Below are 20,641 nucleotides of genomic sequence, written 5' to 3' on the forward strand. Positions count from 1 at the left end.
CAAATCGCAGCCCGGCTGTGTTGTGCCTCGTCGGCACTTTCCCCATCTGTATTGATGCAGAGTGACACACCAGCCCCTCTGCTACTGCCAGAGAGCTGCGTGCCAAATGACACCCTAATTCTTATTTAGAGCACTACATTTGACCAGGGCCCATAAGGGTACCCATTGAGTGTGGTCAAAAGTAGTGCACTAAATGGGGAATAGGGTGTCATTTGGGATGCAGGGATATCCATTAACCCCTGAAGGGCAAGGGAGGGCAACAGCATGCAGACAGCTATGAGCTATGAATACACACCTCCTCTATTTATATATTGTGTCCTGCTGGCCTTACCTGGGCCTCTGTCACGATGTTGTCTGCTATTCTGTGTCACAAGGTTTATATTATATTTAAAATATATATATATTATTTGTGTACTTGTTGACATTTTACTGCATCGTTAGGCGCTAGTAACATAAGCATTTCACAGCACCCGCTATAACATCTGCTAAACTGTGTACGTGACCAACACACTTTGATTTGATGTCCGTGACTGACTTTAGCATGTTGGGAAGTGAGGACTATTGCAACTACTGAGTGACTGTTGCATGATTTCTTTCCTACTGTATGATAAGGTCTTTTACATGATTATGTCAGAGCTGATGAAGGGTCACTAAAACACATGGGAGCAGAGATTGCAGTGTGCAGTCTATTTACCTTTACCTGAAAACACTTGTATATCTTAAAACATTTGACTAAAGTGGGCTAAATCAGTGTCACACAGAGTGATTCTTGGTAGTCTTAAACAAATCTACTTTGAGACAAAAGTATACACCTCACACACATGGTTATGGGCTTAAAAACAGAAGACACCTGTACCATGTCAGATATAGAGTTTGCATCCCACTATTACACTTTATATACAGTACATCACAGAAGACTGAATTATAACAAAACCGTTTGACATAGAAACACCATATTTCCGTCATAAATAAATAAAAACATCTTTATTAATTCCGAAATTCTGAAAAATATGAATAACATTCCACCCGTGAGGCCAAAGAGGGTGTTTTTAGTCACTGACTGCAGGAAAGGGCTATGCACCTGCTTAGATACAATGGATGTGTGGCTGTAGCGTTTCCCATATACTGTGTCACAGTGTTTACCTACATGCACAGTATGTGTAGCTGTTTCACCACCCGTGTAGGGTACCCTGGCTAGTTGGCCCAGAGTCGGGTACATTCAGTAGCCTTACTTTGAAAAACATTTCCCTATGTAACCATCACCACCTCCTGGTAAAGTATAGGCTTATAGCTGCTTTGCATAGACCACTGTGGTCAAGGCTAAATACAAGTCAATATCACAGACTGAAACATGGAAACAGGGACTACCTGTCCAGTAAGACAAAAAATGTGTTTTTCGATTTTAAAACGTTTTAAAACATTTTCCATTGAATACTCTATTGAATACGACCCAGTTGATATGATGAGATGTGCCGTGTGTCCTGTCATAGATGTGAGGTGGAAGAGAGGCAGACCAAGTGTCTGGAGCAACAGGTGGCTCTGCTGAGGGAGAACAAGATGAGGGTGGAGCAAACCAACGTGCAGCTGGAGGCGGAGCTACACCACTCCATGACAGAGCTGCAGGACATGCACCAGGACTATGTGGTACGGTCTTGTGCCAGTGTCTGTGTGCATGTTGCAAGGGTCTGTACGGTTGCGGACACCTGCATTTGTTCAGTAAAGACAGCCGTAAAAAGGTTGAATAAATACTGTAACATTAGTTTGTAAGATAGCCTTAACTTTAGGCTATTTACTGTAAAAGTCATATTGAATTGTGTTTGGTTGCATCAAAAATATCAACATTTAAAGGAGATGTATCTACTGCTTGTATAGTTCCATCTGAGCCACTGGCTTAATCCCATTCTTCAACTTGTATTTGTGGTTGAGTTGGAGACATGAATCCAACACATCATTTGTTAACATGTCGACAAGTTAATAGGCTATTTATTGTATTTCAAAAATAACATTGAATTGTGTTTGGTTGTTAACGGAACCAAATATCAACATTTGAAGGAGATTTATCTCTTGCTTGGATAGTTCCAGCTGTGCCACTGACTTTAATTCCAGTTTATCTCCAAATTAATAATTGATATGTTGGATTCACGTCTGCATCTCAACCAAAAATCTAAGTTAAAGAATAGGACTGAATCAAAACAAATTTTGATGAATGGGCATTTAAAGTTTGGTTTGTTTTGATTCAGTCCAATTCTTTAACTTCGATTTTTGGTTGAGATGCAGACGTGAATCCAACATATCAATGATTCATTTGTAGACAAAAAGGAATAAAAGCCAGACTAAGTCAGTGTTACAGATGGAATTATCCAAGCAGAAGATACATCTCCTTCAAATGTTGATATTTGGTTGCGTTGACAACCAAAAACATTCCAATATCACTAAATATCATTACAATTGAAATCAACCAGAGCTTGAAGCCATTGGCCTATTTGATGGTCTTTTTCCAATTCTGGGTTGAATTGAAATAATAACATTTTTTTTCTGATACTGGATATAACGTTGAAGATCTGACATTGTTTTAAAGTTGCAAACTGAACATATTTTATACAAGGTTTGTCTATGTTGAAATTTGGTTACCATGATTACATAATCCTGTGGTTAAAGTTTCACCCTCAAAACAACAGTTTACGTTGATTACTTTTTTCAAATCCAATGTATTTCCCACGTAGATTCCACTTCACAAAACATCAAAAAATTACATTGAAACAACGTTGATTCAACCAGTTTGTGCCCAGTGGGAAGTGACTCTGGCAGGGGTTATCCAACTCTACGTCCTGTTCCAATTAGGTGGAAATGCATTTACTTTTTACTGATCAGCATCCAGTGTGTTTGTACAGTATATTCCACCTTTGATAATTCCCACTGTCTCATTCTTTTTTGAATGTTTATGTGCGGAGGGGAGAGAAAGGTGAGACGAGAGAGACGGAAGAGAGAGAGACGGAAGAGAGAGAGACGGAAGAGAGAGAGACGGAAGAGAGAGAGACGGAAGAGAGAGGAGACGGAAGGGAGAGGAGACGGAAGGGAGAGGAGACGGAAGGGAGAGGAGACGAAAGGGAGAGGAGACGAAAGGGAGAGGAGACGAAAGGGAGAGGAGACGAAAGGGAGAGGAGACGAAAGGGAGAGGAGACGAAAGGGAGAGGAGACGAAAGGGAGAGGAGACGAAAGGGAGAGGAGACGAAAGGGAGAGGAGACGAAAGGGAGAGGAGACGAAAGGGAGAGGAGACGAAAGGGAGAGGAGACGAAAGGGAGAGAGAGAGAGAGGGAGAAGCAAGCGACTGTAAAGAAAGAGCAGCGTCTCAGAACACCTTCTCCTTATTAGCCCATTAACCAGACTCCTGTTTTTTGCACACCTCCCCTGTTGACCTCAGTGGAAAGGCTTGTTAGGTTTTACACCATCCTTTCCATTTCAATGCTTTCCTGTCATCCTCCCTCCCACCCTTCTCTCTCTCTCTTTCTCTTTTACTAACCCCTTTTTATTCCTGCTGACTAATACTCCCCTTCCCTTCCTCCACTCAGGTCTTTACGTGATCCAGCTTCTCTCTCCCACGCACGCACGCACGCACGCACACACACACACTGTCCCAGACTCACACACACTGTCCCAGACTCACAGGCTCAGGCTCAATAACAGACTCCCTCCCCTGCATTGCGTGTGTCTGATCTCACACTGTTCTCTCTCTCTCTTGCTCTCTTCCTCTGCCCTCGTTCTCTCTCTGTTCCCTTTTCTCCTTCATTATCAGATCCATCGCCTCTCGCTGTCACACACACACTCTTGTATACTCTCTTACAGTCATATATCTCCCTGTCTCTCTCTCCCTCTTCTCTCTCCCTCTCTCTGGTTGGCTCATTGTGCAGGCAGCCCGTGCTCTGCAGCAGCAGCAGGCCAACTCTTGTGATGCGCTGCTAGTGACGGCCACAGCGTGGGAGGAGGATGGCACAGGGATGGAGCTCTCCCAGCTCCTCGACCGAATCAGGACGCAGTGCGACCGCCTCACCCTCACAGGCCTAAATCAAGTCCCAGATGACCGACACCCCGGCCTGGCCGCCGGCCCAAATCAAGCTCCATGCTCTACTGCCGGGCCTAGCCGTTTTGGAGCCACACTCAGACCCCGAGCCCATGGAGGATCTCTCCCACAGGTACGCAGTGTCCCACTGCCTTCGTCCCTCCCCATCTCTTTATTTCCTTCCTTCCATCCCTCTCTCTCTTTCCCTTGGCTCCCTGCCACCTAGTCACACCCTGATCATAGCTCACCTCGGCTGTTTCCAGGCAACGCAGTGACATGTGGTAAGATAAGAGGAGTTGGTTTATTTTGATTTGTTGTACTGAATTAGTGTCGGAGCTCTGAGGTGGTCTGAGGTCTGAGATGGGTTGTTTGCCTCTATCCCTCTTTCTCTCTCTCCTTCTCTTTCTCTCTCCTTCCCTCTTTATCCTCATCACACACCCCTCCACTTACAGAAAGGTACCCATAGACAATCCATTACCTCAGAAGAGATTTTTACTACGATATTGAAATGCTGCTCCATACAACCTCTTTAGATATTGATACGTCGTAAACCACAACCCGCAGCATTGTAATACACCACTTGTAACGGGCCTCTCTGGTCTGTTTACTGCTAAGTCCTTATAAGGCATCAGCTGAGGACAGTAATCTTTTCAGTCTTTGAAACAGGAGCGTTTGGATTTCAGTTGAAGAGGATAACTTGCAATTGGCATGTAGCCTATAGCCACCTTCCATAGCTGTTGTTTTCGACAACATCACATCGGATGGGGACAGTATTACAGGCTTTGAAATAGTAGCATTTTGATTTCAGGGAATATGATATGTTTAGCAAATGAGCTATAGCTTCCTCTCATAGCGGTGTTGTTTTCAACAATAACGCAGCACATCTAGTCAGTTTCGCTTATTGCCCATGAGATGATATTTCAGCTCATGTTTCAGGTTTTGAAATAGGAGCATTTCGGTTTCAGTGGAATAGGGGGAATAGAATGAGTCACTCATCATGGCTGTGTTGTTTCCGTCTGGTCGGTTTTACCGTCTGTGGCACACTGGCTGCATCCCAATTGGCACCTTATTCCTTAGTTAGTGCACTACTTTTGACCAGGGCCCATAGGGCTCCCATAGGGCTCTGGTCTAAAGTAGTGCACTTTTTAGGGAATAGGGTTTCCATTTGGGATGCAGCCAGTGACTTTGATGTAACAGGCGTGATTAAGCACCTTGGCCCATGGCTGCAGGCAGGAAGCGACTGGTACCTAACCAGCGTCTGCTCTACAGAATGACTTTGTTTGTTGCCCTCCTAGTTAGAGCCCCCTTATGTCACAGTGGACTGGAGTCTGGAGTGGAATACAGCCCTGTTACAGCCTGGTTCCAGATCTGTCGGCGAAGCAGAGTTGACTGAAGCACATACAGTGCATTCGGAAAGTATTCAGACCCCTTGACTTTTTCCACATGTTGTTACGTTACAGCCTTATTCTAAAATAGATTTTAAAAAATGTAATCCTCATCAATCTACACACAATACCCCATAATGACAAAGTAAAACAGGTTTTTAGAAAATGTTGCAAATGTATTAAAAATAAAAACAGAAATACCTTATTTAAATAAGTTTTCAGACCCTTTGCTATGAGACTTGAAATTGAGCTCAGGTGCATCCTGTTTCCATTGACCATCCTTGAGATGTTTCTACAACTTGATTGGAGTCCACCTGTGGTAAATTCAATTGATTAGACATGATTTGAAAAGGCACATATCTGTCTATATAAGGTCCCATATTTGACAGTGCATGTCAGAGCAAAAACCAAGCCATGAGGTCGAAAGAATTGTCCGTAGAGCTCCGAGACAGGATTGTGTCGAGGCATAGATCTGGGGAAGCCAGTCCTCAGTGAAAGGCACATGAAAGCCCGCTTGGAGTTTGCCAAAAGGCACCTAAAGGACTCTCAGACCATGAGAAACAAGATTATCTAGTCTGATGAAACCAAGATTGAATTCTTTGGCCTGAATGCCAAGCGTCACGTCTGGAGGAAACCTTACACCATCCCTACAGTGAAGTATGGTGGTGGCAGCGTCATGTTGTGGGTATGTTTATCAGCGGCAGGGACTGGGACACTAGTCGGGACCGAGGGAAAGATGAACAGAGCAAAGTACAGAGAGATCCTTGATGAAAACCTACTCCAGAGTGCTCAGGACCTCAAACTGTGGCGAAGGTTCACCTTCCAACAAGACAACAACCCTAAGCACACAGCCAAGACAATAGAGTGGCTTCGGGACAAGTCTCTGAATGTCCTTGAGTGGCCCAGCCAGAGCCTGAACTTGAACACGATTGAACTTTCTGGAGAGACCTGAAAATAGCTGTGTAGCGACGCTCCCCATCCAACCTGACAGAGCTTGAGAGGATCTGCAGAGAAGAATGGGAGAAACTCACCAAATACAGGTGTGTCAAGCCTGTAGCGTCATACCCAAGAAGGCTCAAGGCAATAACCGAAGGTGCTTCAACAAAGTACTCAGTAAAGGGTCTGAATACTTAGGTAAATGTCATATTTTCCAAATCTAAAAAAACTGTTTTTGCTTTCTCATCATGGGGTATTGTGTGAAGATTGACGAGGAATTTTATTTGAATCCATTTCAGAATCGGGCCTGAGTGGGGGTCTGAATAATTCCCGAATGCTCTGTACATACTGTATGGGACGAGGCTAACTAGCTATTATGTTATCCTTCTTACTGTAAAAGGACTGGTTAAGGTTAACATTTACAATAATTGCCCCTAATACCTTCTTGTTTACACTGTAATTACAGACTAATATTATGATGTCCACAGGTTCGAGGAATCCACTGAGCACAAGCGTCAGTTTCATGTTTAACTAACAAACTTGATTCAACGTGTTTGTGCCCTGTGGGAATCTGTGGGTAAAATGATTACAGGTCGATTTATAAAGGTGTGAAGCTTATTTACAATGTTTCATCAAGTTTAAGTCATGGTTTAGAGTTGTTTTACTTTGTGTACCTGCACAGAGTCCTCTGGCTCTGTGCCAATGTGTGTTGGTGCCAGTTTTTATGGGTGTGGGTGCCAGTTTTTATGAGTGTGTGCGGGTGCCAATTTGTATGAGTGTGTGTGTGTGTGTGTCCCTGAGTTCCATGTGAACTGTTCCTGTTTGTGTGTGTCAACATCTATCTCCATCAGAACTTTATTTTCGTGTACGTCCATGTGAATGATGTGTGTGTGTGGGTAGGTGCGTGCATGCGTACTTCCGTGCGCACGTGTAGGTGTATGTGTGTGCGTGTGTGTGTTATATGACGTCCTCTCTCCCCCAGCTCAATGCAGAAGAGGCAGCATGGGCCCAGGTGAACCTCGGAGGGACTGCCCTCAGGGAGGCGCGGGCAGAGCTGGCCGAGGCCAGGAAACAGTGGCACTGCCTGCAGGTGGAGATCGAGTCCCTACATGCTCTGGTGAGCACACACACACACACACATGCACAGACACACACACACACCACTATAAGCTTAGCATTGCGGCAGACATACAGTACCTTCCTGTCTCTGACAAACACCCATACTGGATCAGTAGAGTATGGAGAACATTCATCTTGATTGATTCTGAAAGCACTATTGGGGATTCTTTCACTCTTATACTCTTGCCTCTTCCCCCTCTACCCCGTCCCCTCTCACTCTCTCTTCTGTTCCACCTTTTGTGTCATCCTCTTATCACCTTTTGTCCCTATCCACTCTCTCCTCTATCATATTCCCTCTTTCCCCTCTACACTGTCCTCCCTCTCCATCGCTGTGCTCCACCTTCTCCATCCCCTCTCTGCTCTCTCTCCCCCCTCTCCATTTTTACAATTATTTAATCTCTCTGATCCTGCTATTTCCCCTCTCCTCTCTCCTCCATCTCCTCTCCCCTCTCTCCTCCATCTCCTCTCCCTTCTCTCCTCTCCTCCATATCTTCTCTCCCCTCTCTTCTCTCCCCTCTCCCCTCTCCCCTCCATCTCCTCTCACCTCTATCTCCTCCATCTCCTCTCCCCCCCATCTCCTCTCACCTCTCTTCTCCTCTCCCCGCTCTCCTCCATCTCCTGTCTCCTCTCCCCTCTCACCTCTTCTCTCTTCTTTCTCCTCTACCCTTTCCTCCATCTCCTCTCCACTCTCTCCTCCATCTCCATCTTCTCTCCCCTCTCTCCTCCATCTCCTCTCTCCTCTCCACTCTCACCTCTCTCTTCTTTCTCCTCTACCCTTTCCTCCATCTCCTCTCCCCTCTCCTCCATCTCCTCTCTCCTCTCCCCTCTCTCCTCCATCTCCTCTCCCCTCCATCTCCTCTCCCCTCTCTAATACTTCTCCTCTCTCCTCTCCCCTCCATCTCATCTCCCCTCTCTAATACTTCTCCTCTCTCCTCTCCCCTCCACCTTCTATGCCCCCTCCATCTCCTCTGTCCGATCTCTCCCTTTTCACCTGCTCTTTCTGTCCCACATCATTTTCTCCTGTCCACCCTCTCTCCTCTCTCCCCCGTCCTTCCCTTCCCCAGGAGAAAGGTCTGGAGAGTTCCCTCCACCACACCCAGCGTCAGTACTCCAGCCAGCTGCAGGGCCTGTCCCAGGTCATCCAAGGCCTGGAGGGCGAGCTGGAGCAGGTGAGGGGCGGCCTGGCCACGCAGCGAGAGCGCCACGGCCAGCTGCTCAATACCAAGATGAGGCTGGAGAAAGAGATCGCCACCTACAGGCGCCTGCTGGAGCGCGAGGAGGGCAGGTGAGGGGGCTAACGGTCACAGACAGGGGCCATATGTGCCCCAATGGTACAGATCCTGGGGCAGATGTAGCAGAGGAGGTTTGGTGAACTACATGGTGATGAGTAACCTTCCCTGAGATATGACATGTGTAACTGTAACCCCCAGAGCAAAGGCTTTACTCTAGAATGGAGCAGCTGAGCTAGATTCGATTTCTGGTCAATTATACAGACATAAACTCAGCAAAAAAAGAAAAGTCCCTTTTTCAGGACCCTGTCTTTCAAAGATAATTCATAAAAATACAAATAACTTCACAGATCTTCATTGTAAAGGGTTTAAACACTGTTTCCCATGTTCAATGAACCATAAACAATTCATGAACATGCACCTGTGGAACGGTCTTTAAGACACTAACAGCTTACAGACAGTAGGCAATTAAGGTCACAGTTATGAAAACTTAGGACACTAAAGAGGCCTTTCTACTGACTCTGAAAAACACCAAAAGAAAGATGCCCAGGGTCCCAGCTCATCTGCATGAATGTGCCTTAGGCATGCTGCAAGGAGGCATGAGGACTGCAGATGTGGCCAGGGCAATAAATTGCCATGTCCGTACTGTGAGATGCCTAAGACAGCGCTACAGGGAGACAGGACAGACAGCTGATCATCCTCGCAGTGGCAGACCACGTGTAACAACACCTGCACAGGATCAGTACATCCGAACATCACACCTGTGGGACAGGTACAGAATGGCAACAACAACTGCCCGAGTTACACCAGGAACGCACAATCCCTCCCTCAGTGCTCAGACTGTCCGCAATAGGCTGAGAGAGGCTGGACTGAGGGCTTGTAGGCCTGTTGTAAGGCAGGTCCTCACCAGACATCACCGGCTGACGAGTCACGGCTTTGTCTCACCAGGGGTGATGGTCGGATTCACAATTATCGTCGAAGAAATGAGCGTTACACCGAGGCCTGTACTCTGGAGCGGGATCGATTTGGAGGGGCAGGGTCCGTCATGGTCTGGGGCGGTGTGTCACAGCATCATCGGACTGAGCTTGTTGTCATTGCAGGCAATCTCAATGCTGTGCGTTACAGGGAAGACATCCTCCTCCCTCATGTGGTACCCTTCCTGCAGGCTCATCCTGACATGACCCTCCAGCATGACAATGCCACCAGCCATACTGCTCGTTCTGTGCATGATTTCCTGCAAGACAGGAATGTCAGTGTTCTGCCATGGCCAGCGAAGAGCCCGGATCTCAATCCCATTGAGCACGTCTGGGACCTGTTGGATCGGAGGGTGAGGGTTAGGGCCATTCCCCCCAGAAATGTCCGGGAACTTGCAGGTGCCCTGGTGGAAGAATGGGGTAACATCTCACAGCAAGAACTGGCAAATCTGGTGCAGTCCATGAGGAGGAGATGCACCGCAGTACTTAATGCAGCTGGTGGCCACACCAGTTACTGACTGTTAGGGACACATTATTCCATTTCTGTTAGTCACATGTCTGAGGAACTTGTTCAGTTTACGTCTCAGTTATGTTCATACAAATATTTACACATGTTAAGTTTGCTGAAAATAAACGCAGTTGACAGTTCTTTTTTTGCTGAGTTTAGATGCACACAGATGAATACGCACCTACTAAGGGTGAGATAGCTGATATGAAGGTATAACGTTATATTGTGAAATTACATTTTAAAACAGTTTCATGCTACAGGGCATATTCACAGCAATGAGCTGGCAGGTCTTTATCCTAAACGGTAAACCTGAACTATCAATAAGAACCATAAAGTGCTGAGAGGTATAAAATGGCATGACCTGAAATGAACTTCTGCATTAAGAATGAAGATGGATGAAATAAACAGGCAGGATAAGCTTTCGTACAACATTAAAATGTCCAAACAGAAATTGTATCACATTGAAGTTCTTAACGAGACGGTAAAGAAATTTGAAGGTATTTTGCTCTAGAAACCTTTTGAGGGCACTATACATTTTAAAGAAAATGGATCAAAAGTGAAGGTTGTGAATCATTAGTCAGTAAGAGAAAGATGATCTTAGGATCTGTGAGGACATGAGGAAGGTTTTAAGTTGCATGAACTCTCCTTCACGTTGCAAATGAACCAAAATGAAGATGCCCCAGTTGCTATTAACAGAACATGAAGACATGCTATAAAAACTCCCCAATGAGGGTCCCACGCCTATAATGACCCATCTTTTGTTTCCCACATTCAGACAGTCAAAAACGTATCACCAAACACATCAAATACATACAGTTGAAGTCGGAAGTTTACATACACTTAGGTTGGAGTCATTAAAACTCGTTTTTCAACCACTCCACAAATTTCTTGTTAACAAACTATAGTTTTGGCAAGTCGGTTAGGACATCTACTTTGTGCATGACACAAGTAATTTTTCCAACAATTGTTGACAGACAGATTATTTCACTTATAAATTCATTGTATCACAATTCCAGTGGGTCAGAAGTTTACATACACTAAGTTGACTGTGCCTTTAAACAGCTTGGAAAATTCCAGAAAAGGATGTCATGGCTTTAGAAGTTTCTGATAGGCTAATTGACATCATTTGAGTCAATTGGGGGTGTACCTGTGGATGTATTTCAAGGCCTACCTTCAAACTCAGTGCCTCTTTGCTTGACATCATGGGAAAATCAAAAGAAATCAGCCAAGAGCTCAGAAAAACAATTCTAGACCTCCACAAGTCTGGTTCATCCTTGGGAGCAATTTCCAAATGCCTGAAGGTACCACGTTCATCTATACAAACAATTGTACGCAAGTATAAACACCATGGGACCACACAGCCGTCATACCGCTCAGGAAGGAGACGCGTTCTGTCTCCTAGAGATGAACGTACTTTGGTGCGAAAAGTGCAAATCAATCCCAGAACAACAGCAAAGGACCTTGTGAAGATTCTGGAGGAAACAGGTTTAAAAGTATCTATATCCACAGTAAAACGAGTCCTATATCGACATAACCTGAAAGGCCGCTTAGCAAGGAAGAAGCCACTGCTCCAAAACCGCCATAAAAAAGCCAGACTACGGTTTGCAACTGCACATGGGGACAAAGATCGTAATTTTTGGAGAAATGTCCTCTGGTCTGATAAAACAAAAATAGAACTGTTTGGCCATAATGACCATCCTTATGTTTGGAGGGAAAAGGGGGAGGCTTGCAAGTCGAAGAACTCCATCCCAACCGTGAAGCACGGTGGTGGCAGCATCATGTTGTGGGGGTGCTTTGCTGCAGGAGGGACTGGTGCACTTCACAAACTAGATGGCATCATGAGGCAGGAAAATTATGTGGATATATTGAAGCAACATCTAAACACATCAGTCAGGAAGTTAAAGCTTGGTCGCAAATGGGTCTTCCAAGGGGCCTCCCGGGTGGCGCAGTGGTCTAGGGCACTGCATCGCAGCTGTGCCACCAGAGACTCTGGGTTTGCGCCCAGGCTCTGTCGCAGCCGGCCGCGACCGAGAGGTCCGTGGGGCGACGGCCTAGCGTCATCCGGGTTAGGGAGGGTTTGGCCGGTAGGGATATCCTTGTCTCATCGTGCACCAGCGACTCCTGTGGTGGGCCGGGCGCAGTGCGCGCTAACCAAGGTGGCCAGGTGCACGGTGTTTCCTCCGACACATTGGTGCGGCTGGCTTCCGGGTTGGAGGCGCGCTGTGTTAAGAAGCAGTGCGGCTTGGTTGGGTTGTGTTTCGGAGGACGCATGGCTTTCGACCTTCGTCTCTCCCGAGCCCGTACGGGAGTTGTAGCGATGAGACAACATAGTACAACATAGTAATTACTAGCAATTGGATACCACAAAATTGGGGAGAAAAGGGGGTAAAATGTATTTTTTTTTTTTTATAATATTAAATGGGTCTTCCATATGGACAATGACCCCAAGCATACTTCCAAATTTGTGACAAAATGGCTTAAGGACAACAAAGTCAAGGAATTGGAGTGGCCATCACAAAGCCCTGACCTCAATCCTATAGAAGATTTGTTGGCAGAACTGAAAAGGCGTGTTTGCGAGTAAGGAGGGCTACAAATCCGACTCAGTTACACCAGCTCTGTCAGGAGGAATGGGCCAAAATTCACCCAACTTATTGTGGGAAGCTTGTGGAAGGCTACCGGAAACGTTTGACCCAAGGTTAACAATTTAAAGGCAATGCTACCAAATACTAATTGAGCGTATGTAAACTTCTGACCCACTGGGAATGTGATGAAAGAAATAAAAGCTGAAATAAATCATTCTCTCTACTATTATTCTGACATTTCACATTCTTAAAATAAAGTGGTGATCCTAACTGACCTAAGACAGGGAATTTTTACTCGGATTAAATGTCAGGAATTGAGAAACTGAGTTTAAATGTATTTGGCTAAGGTGTATGTAAACTTCCGACTTGTAGGAAAGCACCCCCTTGTTCCCAAACATTTTCAATTAAATTAAACATCCAAAAGATGGCGCGGGATGAAGAAGGCAGACATTTTACGTGCCCCCAGCCGATTGTGTTTTTTTGTTTGTTTATTTGCGTTGTTTGTAACTTATTTTTGTACATAATGTTGCCGCTACAGTCTCTTATGACCGAAAATAACTTCTAGACATCAGGACTGCGATTACTCACCACGGACTAGCAGAATATTTTTTTTCCTTTCACGACTCTGACGAGCCTGACGCGAAGGATATACTGCTTCCTCAGGAACATGCCCCAATCCCTTTGATCTGCGTGTAGAGGAGGCGGAGAAAGAGGGAGCAAAGAGCGGGCTGCCTTCTGAGAATTCGTAGGCGATCGAATAAACCCCCACTTCCCTCCATTCTGCTAGCAAACGTGCAATCCTTGGAGAAAAAAATTGACGAGTTACATGGAAGATTAAACTACCAACGGGACATTAAAAACTGTAACATATTATGCTTCATGGAGTCGTGGCTGAACGACGACAATGTCAACATACAGCTGGCTGGTTATACAACGTACCGGCAGGATAGAACAGCGGCGTCTGGTAAGACAAGGGGCGGCGGACTATGTATTTTTGTAAATAACAGCTGGTGCACGATATCTAAGGAAGTCTCGAGCTATTGCTCGCCTGAGGTAGAATATCTCACGATAAGCTGTAGACCACACTAACGACCGAGAGATCTGTATTCTTCGTAGCTGTTTACATACCACCACAGTCAGAGGCTGGCACTAAGACAGCATTGAATGATCTGCATAAGCAAACAAGAACATGCTCACCCAGAGGCGGCGCTCCTAGTAGACTTTAATGCAGGGAAACATAAATCCATTTCACCAAATTTCTATCAGCATGTTACATGTGCAACCAGAGGAAAATAACTCTGGACCACCTATACTCCACACACAGAGACGCATACAAAGCTCTCCCTCTCCCTCCATTTGGCAAATCTGACCATAATTCTATCCTCCCGATTCCTGCAAAAATTAAAGCAGGACGCACCAGTGACAAGATCAATAAAAAAGTGTTCAGATGAAGCAGATGCGAAGCCACAGGACTGTTTTGCTAGCACAGACAGGAATATATTCCTCGATTCCTCCGATGACATTGTGGAGTACACAACATCAGTCATTCGATTCATCAATAAGTGCATCGATGACGTTGTCCCCACAGTGACCGCACGTACATACCCCAACCAGAAGCCATGGATTATAGGCAGGATCCGCACTGAGCTAAAGGCTAGAGCTGCACTTTCAAGGAGTCGGACTCTAACCCGGAAGCTTATAAGAAATCCCGCTATGACCTCCGACGAACCATCAAACAGGCAAAGCGTCAATACAGGACTAAGATTGAATCGTACACACCGGCTCTGACTCTTATCGGATGTGGCAGGGCTTGCAAACCATTACAGACTACAAAGGGAAGCACAGCCGAGAGCTGCCCAGTGACATGAGCTTACCAGACGAGCTAAACTACTTCTATGCTCGCTTTGAGGCAAAGAACACTGAAACATGCATGAGAGCACCAGCTGTTACGGGAAGACTGTGTGATCACGCTCTCTGCAGCCAATGTGAGTAAGATCTTTAAACAGGTCAACATTCACAAGGCCGCAGGGCCAGATGGATTACCAGGACGTGTACTGCGAGCATACGCTGACCAACTGGTAAGTGTCTTCACTGACATGTTCAACCTCTCCCTGTCCGAATCTGTAATACCAACATGTTTAAAGCAGACCACCATAGTGCCTGTGCCCAAGAACACTAAGGTAACCTGCCTAAATGACTACTGACCCGTAGCACTCACGTCTGTAGCCATGAAGTGCTTTGAAAGGCTGGTCATGGCTCACATCATCATCATCCCAGAAACCCTAGATCCACTCCAATTTGCATGCCACCCTAACAGATCCACAGATGATGCATTCTCTATTGCACTCCACACTGCCCTTTCCCACCTGGACAAAGGGAACACCTATGTGAGAATGCTATTCATTGACTACAGCTCAGCGTTCAACACCATAGTGCCCTCAAAGCTCATAAATAAGCTAAGGACCCTGGGACTAAACACCACCCTCTGCAACTGGATCCTGGACCTCCTGACGGGCCGCCCCCAGGTGGTAAAGGTAGGTAACAACACATCCGCCATGCTGATCCTCAACACAGGGGGCCCTCAGGGGTGTGTACTCAGTCCCCTCCTGTACTCTCTGTTCACTCATGACTGCACGGCCAGGTACGACTCCAACACCATCATTAAATTTGCCGATGACACAACAGTGGTAGGCCTGATCACAGACAACGACGAGACAGCCTATAGGGAGGAGGTCAGAGACCTGGACGTGTGGTGCCCGGACAACAACCTCTCCCTCAACGTGGTCTAGACAAAGGAGATGATTGTGGGCTACAGGAAAAAGAGGACCGAGCACGCCCCATTCTCATCGACGGGGCTGCAGTGGAGCAGGTTGAGTGCTTGAAGTTCCTTGGTGTCCACAGCACCAACAAACTAATATGGTCCAATTACACCAAGACAGTCGTGAAGAGGGCATGACAAAACCTATTCCCCCTCAGGAGACTGAAAAGATTTGGAATTGGTCCTCAGATCCTCAATAGGTTCTACAGCTGCACCATCGAGAGCATCCTGGCTGGTTGCATCACTGCCTAGTATGACAACTGCTCGGCCTCCGACCGCAAGGCACTACAGAGGGTAGCGCGAACGGACCGGTACATCACTGGGGCCAAGCTTCCTGCCATCCAGGACCTCTACCAGGCGTTATCAGAGGAAGGCATTAAACATTGTCAAAGACTCCAGCCACCCTAATCATAGACTGTTCTCTCTGCTAAGGCACAGCAAGTGGTACCGGAGCGCCAAGTCTAGGTCCAAGAGGCTTCTAAACAGCTTCTAGCCCCAAGCCATAAGACTCCTGAACATCTAGTCAAATGGCTACCCAGACTATTTGCATTGCCCCCCACCCCTCTCCCCCTCTTTACACCACTGCTACTCTCTGTTGTAATCTATGCATAGCCACTTTAATAACTCTAGCTAAATGTACATACTACCTCAACTAACCGGTGCCACCGCACATTGACTCTGTATCGGTACCCCCCTGTGTATACTGTAGTCTCGCTATTGTTATTTTACTGCTGCTCTTTAATTACTTGATACTTTTATCTCTTATTCTTATCCATATTTTTTTTAAACTGCATTGTTGGTTAGGGGCTCGTAAGTAAGCATTTCACTGTGAGGTCTACACCTGTTGTATTCGGCGCATGGGACTAATAAAATTTGATTGGATTTGAAAATGAGGTAATTTAAAAAAGGATTCCTCATATTTTATCCCCTTTGTTTATCTGTCAAAACAACTAGATTTACATGTTGAGTCTTCCTCTTTTGTTGAGGAGTGTGACAGATTACTTTCTTTACTGTTGCAGCTGCATAGAGAATCAAAAATAATTGCAGGTTGAGACAGAGATGTTCTGGTGGTGAGTCAATATAATTGCGAAACTGTTGGTTACTGGAAATTCCACAGGCTTGTGCTAATGTACACTGAGTATACAAAACACTTAGGACACCTGCTCTTTCCATGACATAGTCTGACTAGGTGAATCCTGGGGAAAGCTATGATCTCTTATTTATGTCACTTGTTAAATCCACTTCAATCAATGTTGATGAAGGAGAGGAGACAGGTTAAAGAAGGATTTTTAAGCCTTGAGCAGGGTATGGTAGGTGCCAGGTTTGTGTCAAGAACTGCAACGCTGCAGGGTTTTTCAAGATTTAAGAATGGTCCACCACCCAAATGACATCCAGCCACCTTGACACAACTGTGAGAAGTATTGGAGTCAACATGGGCCAGCATCCCTGTGGAACGCTTTCGACACCTTGTAGAGTCCAAGGGGTGGGGGCGGGGGATGTGCTCTTAATGTTTTGTACACTCAGTGTATTTACTTACATACAGTACAGGCAGACAGACAGCCAGGCAGGAAAACAGGCAGACAGACAGACATGCAGAAAGACAGGCAGACAGACTCATTTCTCTGCATTGTGTGTACAGATATAAGACATTTTTAAACTACCAGATGTTCTGTACCAGACATCCCCACATTCACCTCTTCACCTCATGGCTTTCGATCACTAAGATCTTTAATGTCGTTTCCTCTTAACATTTATTACGGAAGATTCCATTCAATTTACAGGCCTAAAGTTTATACTCAATTATCATCACTGAGGCTTTCACAGGCTGGTCACACGAATGCATTCAAGCACAGACAGTTCACGGCCATTATGTTTGTACATCGCAGATTTGTCTCTCAATTTAGCACACTCACCCCAGCAGGCCTCATAATTATGTTTTTAGTACCACCTTTTCTTGATCTGGGAGGTACCCCGCATGATCTAGTTTTATAACCATCCGGGTTGAGTAAGGTGACGCTCGATGATGCATCCTAGATCTTCTCCCAGTCTATTGGATTTATATCTATGTTCTCAGAAGATCACAATGCACTTGCTCAACTCAAGATGCCAGGCTCTGTATTGTATCAATCTGCTCTGTCATATCATGATTCGGATGTCCTGACCACACTTTAAGATATCCTTCCGCCAGGCAATTTCTTTGAGTGCACGGAAATGGCTAAAGTTATCCATCAAATATGTAGACAGCGTCTGAGACAGCTGCCGAAGTAGTGTCCCCCCTCACAGATTCCATCGAGTCCTACTCCCCATGTTTTCTCATCTATTCACAGGTACCCAGGTGGGCGTAACGGACAGGTTATGGGGCTACGGCGCTGGAGGGGCCCCATAAGAGAGCCAGGCCCCATAGGGGAGGAGCCCAAGGAGAATGGAGTGGAGGAGAACGGCCTCAGTGACCCCGCAGTGACCCCTGAGCCACTGTCCGAGCCCCTGCCTGAGAGACCCCAGCAGTGGTCTGTGACAGAGAACGGCCTGAGGAAGAGCCCTGCACTAACGCTGCATAGGCAACAGAGCCTGGTCATCCTTACAGGTGGGTGACGTGGTCAGACACATACACACACAGAATGGTACACACATATTCATGTTAATAGTCATATACACACTCATATACACACAATCAGGCAGGAATACCATACACACATTCAGTATGATAAATACACTATATATAAAAACATTTGTGGATTTGGATATTTCAGCCACACCTGTTGTTGACAGGTGTATAAAATCGAGCATACAGCCATGCAATCTCCATAGACAAACATTGTCAGTAGAATGGCCTTACTGAAGAGCTCAGTGACTTTCAATGTGGCACCGTCATAGGATGCCATCTTTCCAACAAATCAGTTTGTCAAATTTCTGCCCTGGTAGGGCTGCCCCGGTCAATTGTAAGTGCTGTTATTGTGAAATGGAAATGTCTAGGAGCAACAACGGCTCAGCTGCGAAGTGGTAGGCAACACAAGCTCACAGAACGAGACCGCCGAGTGCTAAAGCGCATAGCGCGTAAAAATCGTCTGTCCTCGGTTGCAACACTCACTACCAAGTTCCAAACTGCCTCTGGAGGCAACGTCAGCACAAGATCTGTTCGTCGGGAGCTTCATGAAAAGGGTTTCCATGGCTGAGCAGCCGCACACAAGCCTGCCGCCATTGGACTCTGTAGCATCGAAAAACGCGTTCTCTGGAGTGATGAATCACGCTTCAACATCTAGCCATTCCTACGGACGAATCTGGGTTTGGCGAACACTACCTGCCCCAATGTGTAGTGCAAACTGTAAAGTTTGGTGGAGGAGGAGTAATGGTCTGGGGCTGTTTTTCATGGTTTGGGCTAGGCCCCTTAGTTCCAGTGAAAGGAAATCTTAACGCTACAGCATTCAATGACATTCTAGATGATTCTGTGCTTCCAACTTTATGGCAACAGTTTGGGGAAGGCCTTTTCCTGTTCCAGTATGACAATGCCCCCGTGCACAAAGCGAGGGTCATACAGAAATGGTTTGTCGAGATCGGTGTGGAAGAACTTGACTGCACAGAGCCCTGACCTCAACCCCATCAATCACCTTTGGAATGAATTGGAACACCGACTGTGAGCCAGTCCTAATCGCCCAACATCCGTGCCCGACCAATGCTCTTGTTGCTGAATGGAAGCAAGTCCCCCCAGCAATGTTTCAACATCTAATGGAAAGCCTTCCCAGAAGTGTGTAGGCTGTTATGGCAGCAAAGGGGGGACCAACTCCATATTAATGTCCATGATTTTGGAATGAGATGTTCGACAAGCAAGTGTCCACATACTTATGGTCATGTAGTGTATGTGTGTGCGACCAATCAAATTTCTGTTTGATTTGAGTATGTGTTTTATGTGCAGAGCCAGAGAGAGACAACGATCTGAGGATTTCCACAGTGAAGACCCAGGAATTCCTCCAAGGCAACGTGGTGAGGGAGAGTGCAGAAGGCACTGGCACCGTGGAGTAAGTATTTATCAGACATAGGACTGTTGCGGTGACCGTATTACCGCCACACCTGTGCTGAGTACACTGTACCAACCAGGATGGGAACGGCCGCATAAATATTTTTGCTTTCAGAGTCATCGTCGCCCTGGTGCTTAAGCCAGTTGTTTTACTAACTGTGTCATCTCGTAAACTTTCCTTGACTTTGAATTAGATCATTATCACAATTAACTGTTCAGTAGGCATGTACAATCATTGTGTGTTTGGGAAGGGTTCTCTGACATATATTTTACTGTAAAAGTCATGCAATCATATAGGACCAATCATCAGTTAGAGATACCATATTAGGATTTACCCCAGGTTTACTGTGGCCAGGGTACACTTCACAACACCAGCTTTGTTAAGGAATGTTTGTTTGATTGTTTCTATACATGTACTCTATGTTTCTAGTTGTTGTCTAGCATGTCCCTCTAATCACTCTGACATCAAGAAGAATGTATTTGAAAATCTAATCAAACACTTCATGAGAGACCATGAGCTCATGTTGCACAACATTTCCATAGGCTATTTAATTGTGTGAGAAAACAGAATGATGGCCTCTATTAAAAATAGGATCCCATCAGCTTGTATAGGCTAGGCCTACTATATTTTTTTCTCAACTTTCCTAATATTAAGCACATTGCTTCTCTTTACAACAGTATAGCCTACCTGGCTAGCATAAAAAAATGAAGCATAGGAAAAGCGTCCTCCATTCGCTATTTAAGTGCAGAGAAACATGTATTTTTTCCCTGCCCGTTTCGAGACAAGTGCATAATAATGGTCCATTCTGAATCAAAACAAATTTCACACACATATTATTGCATAAAAAAAAGTTTTGGGATGGTAGTGGTTGCATTAATTTGGAATCTATCACATCCCACAACTGTCCCAGACTATGTTTGCAATGTTTATTTATTGCACATTATAGAATAAGTCAACTTTTGTACAATGGGGGAGGGTAGATTGACATAGGCTAGTGCTTTTGCTTGTCGTTAGGCCTA

General features: G+C 45.6%; 1 protein-coding gene across 1 annotated transcript in view; it reads left to right on the forward strand.

Moving 5' to 3' along the window:
• LOC139568659 (keratin, type I cytoskeletal 18-A-like) overlaps positions 1-20,641 on the forward strand; it is a 33,811-nt gene that overhangs the window by 8,860 nt on the left and 4,310 nt on the right. The window contains exons 5-10 of the mRNA XM_071390640.1: positions 1,491-1,644; positions 3,910-4,191; positions 7,362-7,496; positions 8,563-8,783; positions 17,937-18,193; positions 19,520-19,622. Of these exons, the coding sequence (XP_071246741.1) occupies positions 1,491-1,644; positions 3,910-4,191; positions 7,362-7,496; positions 8,563-8,783; positions 17,937-18,193; positions 19,520-19,622 (1,152 nt within the window). The remainder of the gene's footprint in view (positions 1-1,490; positions 1,645-3,909; positions 4,192-7,361; positions 7,497-8,562; positions 8,784-17,936; positions 18,194-19,519; positions 19,623-20,641) is intronic.

Source organism: Salvelinus alpinus, chromosome 2 (genome assembly GCF_045679555.1).
Source record: "Salvelinus alpinus chromosome 2, SLU_Salpinus.1, whole genome shotgun sequence".
In the NCBI taxonomy this organism is placed as follows: Eukaryota; Metazoa; Chordata; class Actinopteri; order Salmoniformes; family Salmonidae; genus Salvelinus; species Salvelinus alpinus.